At 37.7% G+C, this 21,901-nt stretch overlaps 2 protein-coding genes across 2 annotated transcripts in view; one reads left to right on the top strand and one right to left on the bottom strand.

Annotated features, from left to right (window-relative positions):
* The first annotated feature begins 1,578 nt into the window (after positions 1–1,578).
* On the top strand, positions 1,579–12,052 carry LOC120347978 (26S proteasome regulatory subunit 6B). The gene is made up of 10 exons (XM_039418090.2): positions 1,579–1,731; positions 3,415–3,574; positions 3,918–4,092; positions 5,465–5,571; positions 6,391–6,500; positions 7,100–7,275; positions 7,859–7,944; positions 8,529–8,605; positions 9,139–9,307; positions 10,919–12,052. Exons 1-10 carry the CDS (start codon positions 1,708–1,710, stop codon positions 11,086–11,088), a joined length of 1,254 nt encoding a protein of 417 aa, XP_039274024.1. The 5' UTR covers positions 1,579–1,707; the 3' UTR covers positions 11,089–12,052.
* Positions 12,053–13,408: 1,356 nt separating this feature from the next.
* Positions 13,409–21,901, bottom strand: part of LOC120347412 (aminopeptidase A-like) — a 34,637-nt gene continuing 26,144 nt past the window's right edge. The window contains exons 17-24 of the mRNA XM_039417373.2: positions 21,651–21,843; positions 20,980–21,127; positions 19,416–19,492; positions 18,643–18,744; positions 17,595–17,762; positions 16,490–16,630; positions 15,188–15,269; positions 13,409–14,567 (exon numbers count right to left, since the gene is read on the bottom strand). Of these exons, the coding sequence (XP_039273307.2) occupies positions 14,421–14,567; positions 15,188–15,269; positions 16,490–16,630; positions 17,595–17,762; positions 18,643–18,744; positions 19,416–19,492; positions 20,980–21,127; positions 21,651–21,843 (1,058 nt within the window). The 3' untranslated portion in view covers positions 13,409–14,420. The remainder of the gene's footprint in view (positions 14,568–15,187; positions 15,270–16,489; positions 16,631–17,594; positions 17,763–18,642; positions 18,745–19,415; positions 19,493–20,979; positions 21,128–21,650; positions 21,844–21,901) is intronic.

Raw genomic sequence — 21,901 nt, 5'->3', positions numbered from 1 at the left:
ATAACTCTTGAATTCCCCTCATAAGCTTGCCTAAGCTAAACGTGAGTGCGGTTTGAAGATATGTTATTTGAGTTCAACTAGTACGGTATAATGAAGATGGATTCCGTTGTTAAAAATCTTCGTAAAACTAGTTAGCTTTCGTAGTTGTTCTATTTAATTCAAGAGTTTTGCTGCATGCTAACAAAAATGTATTTATGTGGTGTTTCGTTTGAAAGATACAAACTTTTTCAGACAAGTATATTTCAATTATAGTCAGACAAAACGTTACAGAAATACATTTGTGTTAATGAGCAGCGAGATTCTTGAATCAAACTTGTGTTATTTTATTAAATAGAATAGTCATCTTTATTTTTGTTACAGCATCCTTACGTTGTAAGCAACGGATTCACTTGCGCACAGGAATGGAGCATGGAAAGTTAGTTAGTCAAGCGTAATCCGGAACGTTACCAATTGGATCGAAATGCATCGACTGTGTCAACAGCAAAAATGGTAACTTAGTTGGCTTTTCTAGTTATTACCACCTTTATTTGGAGAATTGATATAAATTGGATCAAAATTTTGCCAAAGGATGTATTATCTGGGAATAATAACTTGATATAATTCGTCTATTTTATTGATATTTCAATTTATTTGAGCGTATTTTCTTGTGTTGTATGGCCATTGAAAGGGTGGTGCTCCTGAAGTATGCGCACCAAGATGTCGCATAACCTGAACCCCTAAACTGGTACACAACCTGAGTTCGGGTTGTGCGCCATCTTGGTACTTCAGGAGGTCCGAAAGGTTTTATATTTTTCCCTAGACGATTCTCTAAAATCCACCACCGACAGTGTTTGGTAGAAGTCCCTAAACTCGGGTCATCCGGGTTAATTCGAGTCCGAAGTCGAATCAATCACTGAGGTAAGTCTCGCTGGTGGTTAGCTGAGCCCAATCGTTGGCCGGTATGTTAGTCGTTGGCTGAGCCCGAGTCATTCGATTAAATCAGGGGTGTGTAAGGACAGACACTCTAAAACTGACATGGGCAAACTAAGTTTCGCGGGCCAAATGCGACCCGTTGAGTAATTCAATCTGGCCCGCCCGATGCTGTCACAACCAAACAATAAACAAATTCAGATGTTTTAGCTAAAAATAGCTCAGGGAATATGTTGAGATTGCGATTAAATTAAGTTTTGGCCCGATGCTTATTATTACCCACTGTTGCTTTTGTAATACTCTAAATATTATTTATAAAATGTAACTTTTCACGTCAAACTAACATGGCTCGCTAGGTTAGATGAGCAAAGTTTTTGGCACGAAGTCCAAAAACCTTGCTCATATCTGCCCTAAAGATAAGATGAGATATTTATCCCGGCGGCCTCTTGTCCGGTCACCAGTTTATATCGAGGTGAGGTAAAACCAGATGACTTCGGATCCTTTAAAATTTTGAATACGATTTTTATTGTGTATATGTTGACTTGACTGCATCGTATTTTGCTGCTGTAATATTCTCTAATATTTGTGTGAATAGGTTGCATTAATAATAATACAAGTGCAGAATTCAATAAATGCATGTAAAAAAGGCATTTTGATTCACACCGGTAGGTGGCGCGATTGAAAATTACTTAGCAGTTCTGATATCTGCTGATTCATGTTTTCCGCGTTAGGTAAAGTCAATTTTGTTTTTGAGGCTGATTCTCATTTTCCTATGCTTCGAATATCATAACCTGGAAAATGGAAGACGTATTTGTGAAACCGGTGAGAGGATTTTAAAATATTATTATATGTAGCTAAAATAAAACCTGTATCATTGTTTTAGTGCCTAGCTACGGCGCTAGGCCTATGTCGAATTTATTTCGGCTAACTTTATGTCGGGGTTAAGAGAGAGATTTATTGCCACAAAAATATGATAATATAATATAAACATAATACAATGAAGAAATTATTTCAGCAGTAATAACAGTGATTGATTATTGTTTTGTGCGGCGGTGTGGCTCATAGTCTGACAAGCGTTAGGAATACGCTCGCCACCGCACCCTCTGACCTTTACACCGCGTGGATTCGCAGGTTTGAATCTCATGCAGGGATGGTTATGTGCGAGAGGATTACTGGACTTCTTGTCGTCGTACGGTGGTTCAAGTAACCTGCTGGTTGATTACGGCTTCCTCCGCCATCAAGTCCCTAGGGTGGCTTACCCACTTTGCGGCCATGATCTATCTCCGACCATCAACTTCATCGATTAAATTGATGCCGAAAAAATTAACGAACCGCGCCGATATTTCTCACGCGTTATCGTCCACTTATCCCTCGTAGCTCTGCGAAATTACACTAAAATGCGGCCACAAATAAAAAAGTTACGACCGAAAACCTGACCGAAGAAAAAAAACGGACCATTTTACCATGTCGCCAACTACCCATTGTTCTTTTAAAAAAGCTTGAAAATCCATACAAATATAAGAGATAAAGAGATGAAACTTGGCAGGTGGGTAGAGTTGTGTTTCTGTTAACCATCTTTGAAGTTCCGCGTTTCTACATTCAAAGGAGAGGGAGTAGGGGGGTGCGAATTTCTAATACGTCAATAATATCTTTGTCAACTAATTTGCGACCACCGTGTTTTTGTCTGTTTGATTGCTGTGATGCGGTGCTTTGTTTATAATTTGTTAAGAATTAAGAATTTTGTTCGAAATAACCGTGTTCTTAAAATATATGACGGTCAGAAATGCAATTAGAAGCCCATTTTTTCACGCATGGCTGCGTATGCCCTAGTCTCGACGCAGCAGAAACAATGTTCAAGGCTTGAAATCTGTGATCGCACACTGGTCGTTCGGTCGCAAATACGTCTTCAGAGTGTCGTACTTTGGTGGTTTGTATAGCTTTAACCCCTGGTCGTAGAAAGTTAATTCGAGGTTTAGCGTGTAGAAGGAATGCCCAAGCACCTACGGTGAAAAAATTAACGGGTTAGAAATATTGGTTTTTGTTTTATAGTGGTTTGAATGAAATTGTCCGCAGACTGGCTACACCATCCTACTTCTGTATTTCCGAAAACAAATAGTGAACTAATCCTATACTAGACATGGAATGGTAACCAGACGAGAGGAACACAGCTTCTGTCTGTCTGGTTACCAGTCCATGTCAACCATGTTGGGTATGGCATTAGTTACGTTAGCCAGTTATTGTGTTTTCAGAAGCATGAACTTGCAGACTTAATTGGTGGAGGAAGCCGTAACTGACCAGCGGTAAAGTGAATCATTCTGCGACGGGAAGAGTCTAGCAATCCTCTCACACATAATTAACTCTGCATGGCATTTGAACCTACAAACCCACGCAGGGTAATCAGTGGTGCGGTTGTGGAGTTAATCCTAATGCTTACCCACACCGCCGAGCTATTCACTCAAACACATAGTCCATAAAAATAGTCAATTTTTTTATTTGTATATTCAGGCTGACAGTGAGGTTGGAACACCGGCGTCATCTCGTCCAACGACTGTGCAATCAATGCTAAGTTCCACAGAGATTGACAAAATAGAGGATCTTTATACAAAATATAAGAAATTACAGAAACAACTGGAATTTTTAGGAGTTCAGGAAGAATACATTAAAGGTTTCAACTTTAATTTTTTTTTTAATACTTACATCTTTTATGACTGCCCTTGACTGAGGTTTCAGATAAGTGGTCTTCAACCTGGGCTTTATCCAACTGGTTGTCCATAGCACGGCTTTCTAAAATGGGGTCTCGGGCACAATGAATTTGCAAAGAGTATCACGATATCACACACAAAGTACAATATGTAATGTACTTCTTTAGACTTTTAATTTGAAACATTCAAAACGGTTTCGGTATAAATACATATAATTAAGATACCGAACTGAATTATCACAAATAACCCAATAGTTGATGATAACTTCGAAGGTAAATTTTCAAAATGTTTTTTTTATTCTTTTAGATGAAATGAAAAATCTTCGCAAGGAGTATTTGCACGCTCAGGAAGAAGTGAAGCGTATCCAGAGTATTCCTCTTGTGATTGGTCAATTCTTGGAAGCAGTGGACCAGAACAACGCTATTGTTGGATCTACCACTGGGTCAAATTACTATGTCAGGATACTCAGCACAATTGATAGGTATTATTGTCAAAAAAGTTTTTTTACAAGTATTTGCTCAGCAAATTTATGTGTACACAATGTGTTATTTTACATGAAAGTTTATAATTCTCACTTTGAAGCAATGACACAACCCATAATGCTTTTGAAACTTTTAATTTGATGTCTTTCAATAAAATATCTTCTACAAGACTTTGTATGAATGTCTACCATCGCCCAACAGGGTTGTGGATAATAGTTTGATAGAAATTCTAAAATTCTTAACACCAGTGTGAAGATAAATTCAACTCATTCTCTAAAATAACAGAATGTGAAACCCTTTACATATGGGGTGGGCAACTTCTCTAGTCGGCGGGACAGATGCGGGAAAATGAAGTTCTCGGTGGGTCGGATTATTACAAAAAATACTTCGGTATCCAATCTTTATTGAATGCTCGACACTCTCTGTCAACTTCACGTTTCTTGGGATATTCCATGGTTAATAAAACTCAATATAAAATTTAATTTCTAAAATCTATTTATATTTAGAATATAATTATAACTGATAACAGTAGGGGGGAATGTTTACGTTGTTGCCCACCCCTGCTTGACATTTACCTTTTTTGTTTCTGTTGGTAATTTTGGGTCCAAACTTTGGAAAAGACAGAAGACTTACGGTAAATCCATGGATTTGAAAATACAACACTTACTCCAATACCAGTAAAAATTACCAAACTATTTACAACATTGATATTCAGGAAGCTTTTGACATTACTGTGTATTTTACTGGAGTCTAGAAAAAAGTATCTGAAATCATAGACTACTAAAAATGAATAGTTTAAAAATATTGCTTTTTCCTCAATATCGAATTGTTAAGATACCAAACTGAATTGTTATGAATATACATATGCTTGAACTGTGATAATGACGTAACAATTAGCGGTATCTAGAACAGGGCTACTCAACTATATTTACCCAAGATCCTCATGCAAAACTTCAAAATTATTTGGGTCCGGTCTCTCCAGAAATTGTATTTCGGCATCCTTACGCGCTCTTCCTCGGCCGGCTAACGATTAGATAATCAATAATGTTTATTATGGTGTTATAGTTATTTTCATATGTATTCAAAACTATAAAAGTCATTTTATAAAAGGAAACTTCAAAAGTGGGGCTAATAATCTAAAATAAAGAATTAGGTGCGGTCCGAATCAAATACTCGCAAGGTCCGGATTCGGACCGCGGTACGCCAGTTGAGTAGCCCTGATCTAGAACACAAAAAGATACAAAACACAAAGTGTTATACTATTACACTTATGTTTGGCTAGCCATATTAAATCTTTAACACGGTTTGGGGATCAACTCATTTAAAGCAGCCCTTGTTTTGATCTGACCATTCATTCTGTTTTATTTCCAGGGAGCTTCTCAAACCGAATGCATCAGTTGCTCTTCATAAACATAGCAATGCTTTAGTCGACGTTCTTCCTCCTGAAGCTGACAGCAGTATTACTATGCTTTCTGCAGGTAAGACTGTAGACTTATTGTGTGTTTGGATTTAGTTTTAATAAAAAAATGTTCATACATTTCATATTATATTTATGTATATGGCCCGATGAAACGAGTTTTTGATTATTTTTAATCTGGTTTGTGACAGTAATTCCAATCAATTTGCGTTACAAATCCTATACCTGAGTCCTATTCATTATTTATGCCAGTGGTCGGCCACCACCGGGCCGCGGTCCATCGCCGGTCCGCGGAAAGGTCACTACCGGTCCGCAGAAAGGTAACATGAAAACGTACAATGCCATTGTTATCTTTATGTGAGGTTGGGTTTTCAAAATGCCAATTACAAAAACGAAAGATCGAATTGGGTTTAACGTAAAAAATACGTTACACAAATCTTTTTTTTTTGAATGTATTGTCAACATACATTTTCTAACGCATATAATTTATTACATTAGGTTAGTTCGTTTGTATAAAGGTGGTCCGCCAAAATTTCGTCAGGCTTTACCGGTTCGTCACTGGATAAAGGTTGCCAACCACTGATCTATGCCCTATGACATTACAATGCCCTGACAGGTTTCTTCTGCTCCAACTATTAATAACCTAGTATGGCCTATCATACCACATTATGATGGTTGTTTCAAATCACTTTATCTAGAAATGCTTGACTATTGTCATTTTTGGGTGTCTCTTCTCAATAACCAATTCTGGTTTCTCGCTACTCCCCCTCCCACCTGTTAGTAATATTTTTTTCATATTTGTGTCAGTTTTTTTCACTGGTTGGAAAAAATAAACTTAACTTGACTCATGCAAATAGCCTGAATTTTTTTTTTATCACAGATGAAAAGCCAGATGTTGCATACTCTGACATTGGAGGAATGGATATTCAGAAACAGGAAGTCAGGGAGGCTGTGGAATTGCCTTTGACACATTTCGAGTTATATAAACAGGTATAATTAAATGGCTGAAATTTTTGTAATTTTTAGAGTTTTTTTGTCCAAGTTTCTCTCAATGCAAGGTCGCCCCTCGAAGTGGAAAAATTTGCTGATCTAAGATCTGTATATGAGTGTTCCACTTTTGATATATAGGGTGTCCATAAAGTCCTAGAAGGTTTTAAAATTGCAAAGGTAGTTTATTGATACCATATATTGTTTTGGCCTTCGTAGATGTTTAAATGAGGTAAAAATACTTTACAATTACTGATTGAAAAACAACAAACCTGGTTTGATGCTCTTCTGGCTGTTATTCGGAAGTACAGCTTTCCAGTTTGGTCTTGTCTATCGATTTATTGAACCCTGGCCGAAGAAATGTCCACAGAGTTTAAATCTGAGATCATAGACCTGCGATGACAACTCACATGTTAATACTCTTGGTGTCATAATATAAACTTTCAATCGACACCACCTCATTATGACATAATAAATTGGGTAGTCAATGTCGAGCCAAAGAGCTTTTCAAACTTTCGTAATTCTTTACCTAGCTGTGACTGTTTATGAAGAGACTTGTTCAGAACGAAAGACAAAAAAAAAATGTTTTCCTTTTATTTTAGATTGGTATTGACCCACCAAGAGGAGTTCTTATGTTTGGGCCACCAGGATGTGGCAAGACTATGTTGGCTAAAGCTGTTGCACATCACACAACAGCTGCTTTTATACGAGTTGTGGGGTCCGAGTTCGTACAAAAATATCTCGGAGAAGGACCTAGGATGGTTAGGGACGTTTTCAGGTAATTTTTTGTTGTTTATCGTATTATTTCAATACTAGATAAGAAAATATTGGTGAGGAGGCACATTGTGTATGGCTGTGGAGTTGGGGTTGCAGGTCGGAACCACCCTTTTAAAATGTGAAAAAAGCGTTTTCTTGTATGTGTAAGTGTGATCAAGATTGCGATCGAGTTATGCGTGTATAAACCGTTCCTTTAGTTTAACAACTTTTTTCTAAGTTTCAAATCGGCTCATATGCGAGGATATCGGTATTCGTCAAATGATGATTAGGCTATGTCTGTTCAGTGGCCAGAATGTGTATATGGGCCATTCCAAGCAACCGTGGAATTTTATCAATTTTTTAAAAGTGTAGGGGAAGCAATTATATACTGTTCTCATAACGAATTTTATGTGACTGCATTTTTTAATCGAAAAAGTTAAAATTTTACCCACCTGCGAACCATCACTACCCTTGCTTCTTCTATCTAGCATTGATTAATTGATCGCTTATCTGTCTTATATGCTGATAAATTGATTATCTGAGATAATCCCTATCATTATTGATAATAAATCTCCTTCCTCTTTAACCACAACACATATTTTCAGACTTGCCAAAGAGAATGCACCAGCGATCATATTCATTGATGAGATTGATGCAATTGCTACAAAAAGATTCGATGCACAGACTGGAGGTGATTGTTTTAGTCCAGGGGTGTGCAACCTTTTATCCAGGAGGGTAGGATACGAATAATTGCGTAAACTGAAGGCCGCACCTTCATTTAACATGAGCTTTCTAGTAGTTGCAGGGGCAAAAATTTTGGTTATTGATCGTATGACATACCTGTACGTTTTTTTCTTTGCACAAGCTGGCTGTTAGGACATTGTAACGTCATAAGCTTAGAAAATAAATTGGACTCAGGTATAGGCTTTGCAACATGGAAGGATTGGAACGTACGTACTAGATCAAAGTAAATTTGAAACTCACTTCGAACACCATTCAAAATAGGCACTTCTCCAAGGGCTGGACAATTTTTCGTTTGTAACATCTTGGACTTTGTGTCCATTTGAGCACTTAATAACCACTTAATTTCATACATTTTCCAAATTTCTCTTAGCGCCCTATATTTGACCACAAATTTTGCTTTTATTTCAATTTATGGAAAATTTTTTTTTCAAATGTACGGGAACAATTTTATATGACACCTGAACTGAGGTTCTTCACTCCCATATAATTGAGCATTGATCACTCATTCAACTGTGTATATTTACTTAACAGCTGATCGTGAGGTCCAAAGAATCTTGCTTGAACTTTTGAATCAAATGGACGGGTTTGATCAGACAGTTAATGTGAAGGTAAGATCTTTTAATTCTGTTACAATAAAATATTCTATAATATTCCTAAAACCAAGAAGGATGTATATGTAGCTTAATTGTTATGTGTTGGATTTTCTTTTCCTTCCAACACGATTGTGACCTGTACCGGAGGGATAGGTTTTTGTATGCATCCCAGGGACTATTCGAGGCCTTAATCACAACATGACCCACAACCTCTCATCCGGTTACCACTTAGTTAACCACATATTTGTTGCAAATGCATGTACCTTCATTCAACATAGGCTTTTTAGTAGTTGCAGGCAAATTTTTATGCCTGTTGGCTTAGCACGAACTCAGGTATGACCTTTGCAATCAGAGGAGTGGAGTTACTCGCATGTACTAGATCGAACTAAAATTTAAAACTCGTTTTGTGGGACTGACACCATTCAAAATTGACACTTCTCAACGAGCCGTGCACTTTTTTGTTGTGGGCCTCATTTGGACCATGGGCCGGCCGCACTTTGCAAACCCCGGATTGAGAAATGAGAATAATAATTAAATTGTTTTTTCAGGTTATCATGGCAACCAATCGAGCTGACACCCTTGATCCAGCTTTGCTACGTCCTGGACGTCTGGATCGTAAGATTGAGTTCCCGATTCCTGATCGGCGGCAAAAACGATTAATTTTTTCAACAATTACAGGACAAATGAATCTGAGTGATGAAGTTGACTTAGAAGACTGTGAGTAACGTTGAGCTAGTTTTTTGAATTCTGTACATCAGTGGTTCCGAAACCGCTGTCTGCGAGTAAACTACAGTTCACGTAATGATTTAATATGGCCCGCCGAACTTGAGTGAAATAGTTTAACACTTATTGCTACTTATCGATTTTAATCGGTAAGTATGTTGATAGGTATTTGTCTGTTTGTCTGTTAGATGCACGCGATATCTCATGAAAGCGAGATTGAATCTGCTTCAGATTTTGCATGTGCATTCATCTTATCTCGGACCAGGAGCCTATTGATTTTGGATGAATTATGTCGTATAATTAGCGAGTTATTAATTAATTAGTGATGGGACACAAGGTGTTACTATGGAGTAAAAGCGCTGTTTTGGGGGATCCCCTAACTTTCGATCGATAAGTCTTTGGTCTCTGACCGACAATCTCGTTTCTACTTTTTTGCGTTTTAGATACCGTCAATTGTTAAATCATTATCACAGTTTAAGCGTTTGAGTACCCTGATAAGTGAAATATTCTGGTATAGTGGTATCTTGATTTTACATACCGGTCGCGAATGTCCCTACACTGGCCAATCAACTCTGAGAACCAATGATGTCCAGGGTATTCATAATGCCTTGAAATTGTTTAGGTTCAAAAGGGAATTTATCTATACTTTATAGTTTGTTAGCCCTTGTTGATTAGAAAAAAACAAAATTGGTGAAGATATACTGGAAACTGACTTCATAATAAAACTGAAATTATAACAGGACTCAACAACATGGTTACTATCCCAAGTACATAAAGTCTCAAATTTTTTAAATTTCAAAAGCAATTTATCGGTACTGGCTAGTTCATTGGCCTTAACCTGGTTAAGATATATTGAGAACTGACTTCATAACAAAATTTAGATTGTACGCTGTATTTGTTTCATGTCCAAGTAGTTAAGTAGTTGAATCGATCAATCTCAGATGCACGCGATATCTTACGAAAGTGAGATTGAATCTGCTCCAGATACTGTATGTGCATTCATCATATGTCGGACCAGAAGCCTATTGATTTTGGATGAATTATGTTGTATAATTAGCGAGTTATTAATTAATTAGTGATGGGACACAAGGTGTCACTATGGAGTAAGAGCGCTGTTTCGGGGATCCCCTAACTTTCGATCGATAAGTCTTCGGTCTCTGACCGATATTCTCGTCTTTCTATGTTGGAATTGTACGTTTAAGGTCTAGACTTAATCCCCACGCTTGCGACACCATCTTATGCAAAATTCTTGCAGAGCATTCGTTTAATGGCTCTGAACGGTCCTATTTTGACATGGTTGGATATCTTGAGTTGGTGATAAGACGGCTTTTCATTTAATCATATGGTGAACCACCACGACCTCTCTGCTCATTTAGATATGGGAATTGTTAACCAGGTATGCGTGTCAAATGCATTGGCTCGATGATGGAGAAAGCCAAAAAAAAGATAAGATTATATAAGAAATGGAAACATAGTCAAATGTGAGCTACAGTGCTGCATAAAGCATATTACTAAAGTAATGAATGGTTAGGAATCCCCTATTCTTATAAAAGGTGCAACAAGAAGACCTCCTCAGCTTACAATTGTGTTTATCTCATTCTTTAGACGTGGCTCGACCAGATAAAATATCAGGAGCGGATATCAATTCTATATGTCAAGAAGCCGGCATGATGGCAGTTCGTGAAAATCGATACATTGTTCTTGCTAAAGATTTTGAAAAAGCCTACAAAAACCAAATGAAAAAGGATGAACAGGACCATGAATTCTACAAATAAGGAGAATTGAAGAGTTTCTAAACTATTTTTTGATTTAAATTTTGACTAAAACTGCAATCCATATTTCTGTGACCTCTAAGTCTCTATACTATAAAACAGAAAGGGTTTTCTCACTAATTTTAATTGATATTTGCGCATTTGAACCAACAGATTTAAGCCAGTGCAAGAGCACTATTTTGCCTTGAGCTATTGTCAAAATTGACCTCCATGGATCCATAGGTATACATTTTTTGTAACTATTCTTTGTATACTTGAAAATTAGGTGGTTTTCGTCATTTTGCACCAATGGGTCCCTGCAAAAGTACTATTTTTCCTTGGGCTTTTGTCAAAATAGACATCCATGGAATAAATCTACGTTTTCTGCAACTAATTCTAAAAATGAGGGAGCTAATACACTCTGGTCACTGCAAAGGTACTATTTTCCCTTGGGTATCCACTGAATATGAACTTTTGCATGCAGCAATTCCACCCATATGAATAGAGACCTATGAAGCTAATTTTGAGTGAAATATTTAACATGACCTCAGCCAGACAGACGGCCCCTGTGAAAGTAATATTTCTTTACTGTCACAAAATAGCCCTACATGAAAAGATATAGGGTGTCCATGAAGTCTTGAAATATTTTAAAATTGCAAAGGAATTTTAACGATACCATATATTGTTTTGGCCTTCACAGATGTATTAAATGAAGTGATAACACTTGAACAATTACTGGTTAAAAAACAACAAACTTGGTTATGATATATTGAAAACTGACTTCATAACAAAATTGAAATTGTAAAGGAACTTAACCCTGAACAATTAAGTTATTGTGACTTTTCCATGGCAGATCACATCCAGGCTTTATTGAGCTTTGAAACCTGCTAGAATTATAGTGGTATATCCGTATTGGCTGCTTTGTTTGTTATTTTCTCAAGATAAGAGAATTGAAATAAATACTGTTTCTGGACTGATTTTCACTGGAGCCACGATTCGTGTTTATGTGACCTTCAGATCTGCTGAAAGTATATAAGTACGAGGCAAATACTTAATTTGATTTTGCCATGTCTTTGACGATTATGGCCAGAACAACTTAGGTCACTGGAAATGGAACATTGTCTGTCCCTATTCCACTTTTTCAGTTAACATGTTATGCTACTTTTCAGACTGAATACATATTTGATGATGGTACTATATTAACCTATATCCTTGCTTGCATATATGCCGTCTTTGAAACTCAAAAAAAAAGTTGCCAAACTATGAGTCGGCTTATACGGGCAGAACTGTTATCGCACTTAACATTCGGCTTATATATAGCTCTGCACTAGAAAAATCTCTTTGTGAAGTTTCGCAGTGATGGTGAGGATGGATTTTGAGACACTTCCTAGCGTTATTAATCAAACATAAAAAATAATGGTTATCTTCATTGATTCTCTTCTGCAACCATTACTATTTGTAGGAACAGCTTACCGGTATATGCAGATTTTTCTTTATAAATTCACCATTTCAGGGAGTTGGCTTATTTGCGAGGATATACCGTATTCATCCCTGGGAGATGAAATCTTGCTAGTTGTTCTAAAACCTGTATCAAGCTATGGTGTTCGGTTTATTGTCTGTGATTCGTTATTTAAAGACTTCACTTCTGAAGTGTCTCACATGATTGTTTGCTGCACACCCTCTGGTATAATTTTGAATCAAAAATAGGATTACCGTCGGCTCGGCGTGTGACGCACCGTGCTAAGCGTCAGGAATACCCTCGCCACCGCAACTTTGAATACTCTTTGTATGTCCGCATTTTCGAATTCTGTAGGGAATATTTATTTTCGAAAAGATTGCAGGACCCCTCGTCCCTCGTCTTTCTGGGGGTGGTCGTGGTTCTCGTAACCGCTGGTCGGTTATGGCTTTCTCACCATAAAGTCCATGCTCTCGAAAACAAATGACTAACTAATCCCATACCCGACATGGACTAGTAAATGTACAAGAGGCTGTGACTCGCCATAGGATTAGCGGAATGAGTTGCAAGTTGGAACCCCCGGAAATGTGAAAAAAAAAATTGTATTATACATAGCAATTTTTCGTAACTTGAAATACTTTTTAGACTCTCAAGGCTCATGGAAGTCCACGTTGTTCGGACTCCGTCCTTATCCTAAATATTACGGTCCAACTGAGCAATCGGAAGTGTCAGAAATTTGAGAATTCTGGGTTACGCTCTGTAAGGAGCTCTTTTTAAGAAGGCAATTTACTTCATTGTACGCTGGATGATTTTAAGTCGTCTGTTAAACACGCGTTTCGCGCTTTTATTCCTGTTGTTTTATTTACGCAATCAGAACAACACATCAGATGAAATTACTATGTTTATTTTACAAAATTTTCATCAAAATAGATCTTTTAAATCCAATTTATTGCATGCTAGAATTGAAAGATGATGTGGCAATTAAGAAAACGACATAAAAAAACATTGTTGCGTCATATTCCAAAATAGGCTGCTTTCAAATATTGTCATCAGCCAATCTTGTAATTATCGGCATACGGCAACAAAAATACATATTGATGAATTACAATTTATCCTCCATTTTCGGTCCTAAACAACCCTACATGTTAGAAATAAGGATAGTTGTATGTTCCTGATGGATAATGGGATGGCCTCGTCCGTAGAGGGCCATGAGGAAAGGTATGTGATCTAATCGTCATTTGAGTGAGTTCCCCGTAGAGAATTATTTGGTTGCTAATGCCATATAGACAGCAGGTTCCAAATAGGGATGGATATAAAGTTGCCATTTGGATATATATACTGTAGAAGGATATTTGGCTGCCGTATAAACATCGAACTATGGATAGAATTATTTGGTTGCTAATGCCATATAGACAGCAAGTTCCAAATAGGGATGGATATTAAGTTGCCATTTGGATATATATACTGTAGAAGGATATTTGGCTGCCATATAAACATCGAACTATGGATAGGGATGGGAACGTGGACAATCGTTATTTGAATTGACCTCTCCCGCAGAAGTAGACTAGGAATAGAGATTGCTATATGGCTCGCATCATAATTGGAGAGGTTTCACCCTTAGAAGACTACTGTGGTATACAAAATCATAAAGAAAGAAGGGTGCTCCAGAAGTATGCGCACCAAGATGTCTCCCAACCTGAATCTTAACCGGTACACACCTACTATGTTCAGGTTGTGCGCCATCTTGATGCGCATACTTCTGGAGGTCCGAAAGAGAAATAGCAAATGATACATACACTGCTTTAATCAAACAAGTATAATCAGTATTTTCACATCAAAAATTGAAGAATCAGGCATTTTATTCAGTGATTTTTGTTTTGTCGCATTGAGGCTGCTTTATCTAGGCTAGCTGTTCAGCAAGCCAGTTGCTTATTGAACTCTCATGGGCTGCCATCCAGGCAATATTCAGGTTGATTTGTAGGATGGTGTTCGCGCGCCCTGTCTCTCCAGCGCCAGCTTCCGGATACCGTTCAAAGAAGCTTTCGACCTGAGAAGAGATGAAATATTTGTAATACTCATGCGTTCCTTTTGTTTCGCCATAACTAAAATGTAGCCTTTGGACGATTTTTTATGTTTATCCAAGTTTTCGGCAATTTCCCTTATTGAGAGCAGAATTGTTGCGCTTATTTGGCATTAAATTATTCTGCCATATTGAAATACAAGAAACGTTGACCCGCAAAAAACTTGAAAACGATCAGCAAAGCGTGACGAACAGAATTGTCGCTCTTGTTTTACTTTAAATAATTCTGACATATTAAAATGTAGGATATCGGAAACGATGAGCCACGAAAAAAACTTGAAAAACGACCTATAATGCATGAAAAGCAGAAATCTTGTTTGATCAAAATAATATTCTGCAAAATGAAAATTTTGGCTAAAGAGGACGATGATCCACGAAAACTCGAAAACGATCATCAATGCGTAACGAGCAGAATTGTCGCATTTGCTTAACATTAAATTATTCTGCCATGTTAAAATATTGACTGTAGGAAACGATGAACCGCAAAAAAAAAACGAAAAATTTTAATACGACCAACGAAGCGTGACGAGCAGAATCGTCGCCTTTGATTAGCATTAAATTATTCTGTAACAGTGAAATGTACTAACCTCCCATAACAAGAGTTCAGTGTTGTAGTCATCAACTATGTTCGGAATCATACGACCAAAACTCCTGTCTTCTATTCCAAATCTGAAACGAGAAAACGACACTTGCTTGGAAAACGAAACCGTCGACCATTTAATATTACATTGCCCCAGCTATGACTTCTCAAGATCATTTTTAATTTATTATGGCAAAGAACTGGATATATTTGTCCATAAATATTTTCAATTTACTGATACTCCTGTAGTAAGTGAACAAGGTGGCGGACAACGGTACGTAGTATGTGTACCAGGTTAGGGTTAGGCCATAATTTTATTTCAATTTTCCTACTTTTAGTTTTACGAGTTCGGGGACTAGTCAAGTGACTCCTGTAATATTTGTACCTGGAATCATGACATAACCTTAGCATGGTAAGCATACTACGGTGTCCGTCATCTTGGTTCACATACTACAGGAGTACCAAATCGCTAACAAGTCCCAGAATTATATCATAGAATACGTTCTCAAGGAGGGTCGAAGCATTCGAACACCGATCGCGTAATATTATACAGTAGTCTTGGTCTTGGTGCACTAAACTAAGCCAGTTATGAGCACCGTTCAAATATTAATAATGAGAATAAATAGAGAAATCATGCCGAGTGAATAGTATATTTTAAAAGGATTAAAAGGGGGATAAGCTCGACGGTGTGGCGCATCGTGCTAAGCGTTCACCTCTGATTACCCTGCGTGGGTTCATTTGGGGTAATTATGTGCGAGAGGATTGCTGGAATCCTCGCCGCCGTAGGGTGGTTCACGTAACCGCTGGTCGGTTACGGCTTCTTCTACAATCAAGTGCATGCTTACGAAAACAAATAACTGGCTCCTCCGAACAGTATGGTAACAAGTTAGAGGAAGCAGAGGGATGAACGAATAAGTAAAATACACCCACACAAATTCAACATGGATAGAAAAAGCGAAAGAGATGAACTCAAACGGAGAGTATCTGATGTACAATATTAGAAACAAAAGTGACGAGAGCGACCGAATAATTAAAATAAAGAGAGAGTATAGAGAAACGAAACTTTATTTTAATTTTCAATGTTTGACATTCATTTCATACTGACGACTGTTAGACTTAACCGCAGGTGTCGCTGCTTGATAACCAGTATTGGTTTTTCGCGCCTCCCTGTAAAACCATGTTTGCATTAGTTTTTTATTTTGTTTGTGCAAATTATATTTACATGATGGTGACAAAAATAAAATACTGATTACTGAAACGAGAAAAATAGAAACGCGTGTACAACTGAAAAAAAAAATGAGAGACCAACCTGTCCACCAAATATTCCCAGTTGAGTTGAACCCAGTTCCAGGCCATCACATTCCCGTTTACACCGTATGAGATATAATTAATGCAGGTAAAGAAGTCTTGTTGCTTGATAATGGATTCGTTCTTTGAGTATTCGAGTAGTCTATGAAATGATAAAAATCGATTTATGGAGTTGTAGGATAGGATTAAGCAGTATGCAGGGGCCAGCGAAGTACACGAAGTATACAGTGACTCCTTAATATAACGCCAAACAAAAATAGAACAGTTGAACTATGTTTGTCTCAAGGAGTCTGACCCTAGTCAGACGAAACTATACAAAAATACATTTGTGTGCAGCAGGGCGATTGAATCACTTAGGATAGTTATCTTTACTCTCGCTAAAGCATCCATGCATTATATGCATACGTTTATCCAGCACAACAGCGAAGAAGAATAGGGAAGTTAGTCTCGCAGAAACCAAATCATTAGAACAAAAATATGATGCGAAATTTACGTGTTTTTTCAAAGTCCGTATGGCGCGGAATAAAATTCTTGGCAGCAGGACGTGCCATATAGGATTGCAATAGCGTTCCGTACGAGACAGACTTTAATTCCCAGAAAATCTAAATTAGGGCTATATTTTCACATTATATTTTTGTATCGTGTAACATCCCCCTGACACCCCCTTTTTTTTTAAGGTTAGACTCCATACTCTAATTTCCTAAAATACATATAAATGTATTTCAATATTCAAAAAGTGACTCGTATTCCGGTGAAGATGATCAGTCGAATACAAAACACATTTTTATAAGTTACAAATAGTTTTGTCACGAATAACAAAATATCGTCCACGCCCTACATTTGGAAACAACCCCAACTAACTTTAATCGCAATTTCAACAAATTCTTTGAGCTATTTTTAGCTAAAACATCAAAACTTGGTTTTAGTTTGGTTGTGGCAGCATAAGGCGGGCCAGATTGAATTGCCCAACGGACGGATTTGGCTTGCGGGCCGTAGTATGCTCATGTCAGTAATCTAGTCAAAATGGGCCACAAGCATAAAAAAGTTGCGAACCTCTATATTAGAAAAACTCGCCAACAACGTGACGTAAACAATGTATTTATTACCTGTCAATAAGAGCTACGTCTTCGGTCGCCGCGAGTCCACGTAATAAATTTAATTTTTCAGCGGCGACAGTTTCCTCTAGATATTTTCCAAGCATGTATTCCCAGTCTGATTCGTCCCCGCCAGTAATTCCATACCTGTATACAAGCTGACGGATATCGGGATGAATACTGAAAACAAAAGCAAGGTTATTTAGGTCAGTGACTCTCAAATGGTTGATGTTTCTGAGGGGCGAAGACAATTTTTTGAGGGATCGTGACCTAAATAAAAATATATGTTGGATTCGATTATGGCCGCTTTATTTTAGATATTTACATTTCAAAACTTTTCATTTATTTCATTATTCACGTTCCATCCACGTATTTTTAACGTGTTTTTTTAATAAACATACTTCCGTTACTTTTTCCGCCTTACTATCTGTTATTTGTAGCTTATTGTTAGTTAGTTATTTTTGAATTGGGGCGCAAGACCAGACAAATTCTAAAAAGGGGCGTGGCTTAAAAGGTTTATTTCAAAACTTTTCATTTATTTCATCCATCCACGTATCTTCAACGTGTTGAATAAAACATACTTTCGCCTTACTATCTGTTATTTGTAGCTCATTGTTAGCTAGTTATTATTGAGGAGAGGCGCAGGACTTGACAAATTCTAAAAAGGGGGCTTTAGATGTAAGATTCAGATGTAAGGAACTTTTGTACAAAGTCCCCGCCACTAACGAATGATTGTGAGATTGAAGAAATCTGCATTACGAACCCTAACTGGATGAATACCAATTTTCTTATTTTGAGATATAGAATGCTTTCATTTGGCGTCGTACAAAATATCCAGATGAAGTTGCTTAAAAGCATTTTCGAATGACGTTATGACAGTGGAGGGATTCAAAATTTCAAGAAGGGGTTCCTTTTTGCGGTTCTATGAAAATTTGCCGCAGGAAATTTAGCCGCTTAGAGAAAATCGCCGCAAGAGCATTTTGCTGTAAAACAAGTATTTGTGATTTGTGAAAAAATGGAAAACTATTGAATTGGAATGTAAAAATTGATAATTTCTTACTATTCTCCAGCTCGCCATCTGGTGTAGAGATCCGTCGCGTTGTTCAAAGCGTCAACGTCATCATATCTCAGTGCGAGTGCAAGAATCGTTGGTCGCATTCTCCTGTAAAACAAAGGTTAATGTTGAGTGAAGTAAACTAGAGATGGAATCCTATTCATGGAGAAGTATTATGGATGTTTCTCCAAGCATCGATTTCCTTGTTTATTTCTGTATCAATGATCAAACAGCAAAACGATGATGTAATAATGGGAATTTTTGCAGCCGCTCGGACACTTCGTTACGCCTACATGTTTACAAACTTTAACAGGCATAAAGTACACATTAGTGATCACAAAATTGAAGTTTATTTGAAGGCAGCAATTTTTTTTTGTGTAAGTGCGCTGTAAGTTTTTTCTCTGATAATTTGGCGCCGCATGAACAAAACGTTTGGGACTGCCCTATAAGCATGTAGTAGGCCTATATCAGAACTGATGATACGTTTTTATCTATTCAAACCGTACAAAATTCAGAGTGCAAACTGGGCGTAACGCTGGATACTGAGCCATTGGAGATTTACCCGTGGAATTTAAAAGCTCAACTTGACAAGCTAAAACATAGACTCAAAGATTAGTTTGGTTACTTTTACTTTATTTTTATTATTTATTTTCTATTTTATTGTTAAAAACTTTTATCACAAGTTTTGTGTGCCCAAAATTTTTTTGGCACTGAAACTGGGCCACAAAAGGAAAAAGGTTGGAAACCACTGTTTTAAATGATATTAAATGCAAGTTTACTTTTGGTTATGTGTTCCCACTGTTGCATCCCATCCAAGTTCGTCGGCAATAGGCTTCACTTTTGATAAGTAGTATTTCTGTAATTAAATAAGTAGGTTTGTGTTCATTACTTCATCTTTTACATTGGTAAAAATTTGGATGTAATTTTTCCAGACCTCTGTCTACATGTAGGCCTTGTGATATGCAGTTCACAAATAGGGATGGAAATCGGCATTAGAATGAGTGGTCGGAAACTTTGCCGCAGGAAATATATGGATGGTTATATGATCCCAGTCGTCATATGAATGGCCTCCTCCATACAGGTCTATTGAGCTACCATATAGACCAGGGTGGTCCAAACCCAGGCCCGCGGGCCACATGTGGCCCGCCGCTTCATTATCTGTGGCCCGCGTCACATTCGGAGAGGAATCAAAAAATCGCATTTTGTGTTGTTTCGTCATAATATTAACTAAAATATATTTTGACATATTGTTGCATCACTAATGTCACTGTATTGACTAGTGTTATGGCTTGCTGAGGCAACTAGCGAAGTCAAACGAGCGAAGTTTTTGGCACTATTGTGGCCCGCGAACAATGCAAAAGTAATTTTGTGGCCCGCGGAGCTGCCAATCTTGGACCACCCTGATATAGACAGCGAGTTAGGAATAGGGGTGGTTATAGGGCTATTAGGTTTCTATATAGACAGCAGATCAAGTATAAATATATGGTTTCAGTCGCCATATAAATGGTCTCCTCCATACAGGTCTATTGAGCTACCATATAGACAGTGGGTTAGCAATAGGCATTGTTATATGGTCCCAATCATAATTCGAATGGCCTCCTCTGTGGAAGGCTATTGATCTGCCATATGGACAGCAGATGGGAAAAGGGGAGGGTAGCCTGTATACCGTACTTCTAATTGTCATTTCTTCGGCCTCTTAGGCTGGGGGCAATTTGGCTACCATAACGGCAGAAAATTAGGAATAGCGGTGGATATCGTTGACGCTCTTTACTTTGATTGTAAATAATCACACATTCGTACTAATTAGGCCAAAACTCAAATTGTCCCTCCAGCAGAATTATCGCTAATGTAACACATCGCCGGGAATTTGTTTACTGTATCATCGATCTACTTTCTATATAGGTCGTTCCTCGTACGCTATTGTGACTGTGAAAAAGAGACGTTATTGAAATACAAGAGAGCTACGCCCAAATATAAGGACACGTCTGTTCGCAGTACAGTACCGTCAGATCACAGTCTACAAATATATTCACACCAAGCGAAGCAGTACAGTAGGACACAAAATGGCGTCCGATGTACGCAGAACGTTTAATGACGTCATAGCAAACAAAAACAATTCTCACAGAGCTAACAGAAATATTTAAAATGAATAAAAGTAATAGCCTTCTGGGGAAAAACTTTATCTTCAACCACTGAAAATTTCAAAGCAATTGTTCCAGTATTCGAAGAGAAAAGCGGTTTTTAATATTTCCACTAGGTGTGTTATTTTGTGTCAAACAACAAGAACAACATAATATTGAAACGATCGTTATGTCCACTACATGTCCAATAATATTATCCTACCTTAAAATTTGGATAAGCATCGGTATCCTGTAACATTACTCTTATGTAGGAGCTTCCATCCGCAAAGGCGTCCCAGGGAAAAAAGCTTTTTTCTTCGTCAAGATAAGTTGTCAAATTCAGAGCTTGCACATACTCGATCCGTCCAGCTCTAGACAGAAAAATGAACATTCCATATTAATTACCGTAATAAATTTTGATAGGAGAATGATTTATGGCTCAGCAGCGACATCGTACGACTACAAATTCGACTACAAAGGCTTCGACGTTGACAAAATTTACCCGTAACACTTTCAATACCCAACTCCTCACTCCGGGCAATTTTAAAAAATGAGTCCAACTATGAACTTGAAAAGTTTGTAATTATTGCTCCGGCATTGACTCTGGGCCCAACAAAACGTACTCCTGTAGTATGCGGACCAAGGTGGTGGACACCGGAACGTAATATGTGTAACATAGGCAATACTTTTATTCTTATTTTCCTTATTTTAGTTCTATTACGAATTCGAGGACTAGTCAAGTGTAGTATTTGTACCTGAAATTATGGCCTAACCCAACCTGGTACACATACTACGTTCCGGTGTTTGTCGTCTTGGTTCACATACTACGGGAGTACCCAGCAAAACGCCCATTAAAATCCTACAGCCCTTCCCAACTTCGAAAAGTCAACTTACGGTGCCAGATTGAAGCCGTCGTCAAGTATATTCGATCGGTCCAAATCACTGAAAACTGTAAAGTTGGATTCTAACTGTGCGGCAATGTTCCTCCATATATCAGGACTGTAGTTGACTCGGTAGTAGCCTTTCTCTTTGACATTTACTTTTATCCATCCGTCAGATGGCAGACTTGAGACGTCCAAATCAATGCCTGTACAAAGTCATAGTCAAGTTTATTTTTCCTTACAACAAAATAATAAATGATACAA

This window comes from Styela clava, chromosome 11 (genome assembly GCF_964204865.1).
Source record: "Styela clava chromosome 11, kaStyClav1.hap1.2, whole genome shotgun sequence".
In the NCBI taxonomy this organism is placed as follows: Eukaryota; Metazoa; Chordata; class Ascidiacea; order Stolidobranchia; family Styelidae; genus Styela; species Styela clava.
This window is presented reverse-complemented; position numbering and strand designations above follow the sequence as displayed.

Bases quoted from the DNA above. Each gene is read 5' to 3' on its own strand.
- LOC120347978 (XM_039418090.2), top strand. From the start codon at position 1,708: ATGGAAGACGTATTTGTGAAACCG. The intron at 1,732-3,414 runs GTGAGAGGATTT...TTGTATATTCAG, and splicing joins AAGACGTATTTGTGAAACCG to GCTGACAGTGAGGTTGGAAC. The intron at 7,276-7,858 runs GTAATTTTTTGT...ACATATTTTCAG, and splicing joins ATGGTTAGGGACGTTTTCAG to ACTTGCCAAAGAGAATGCAC.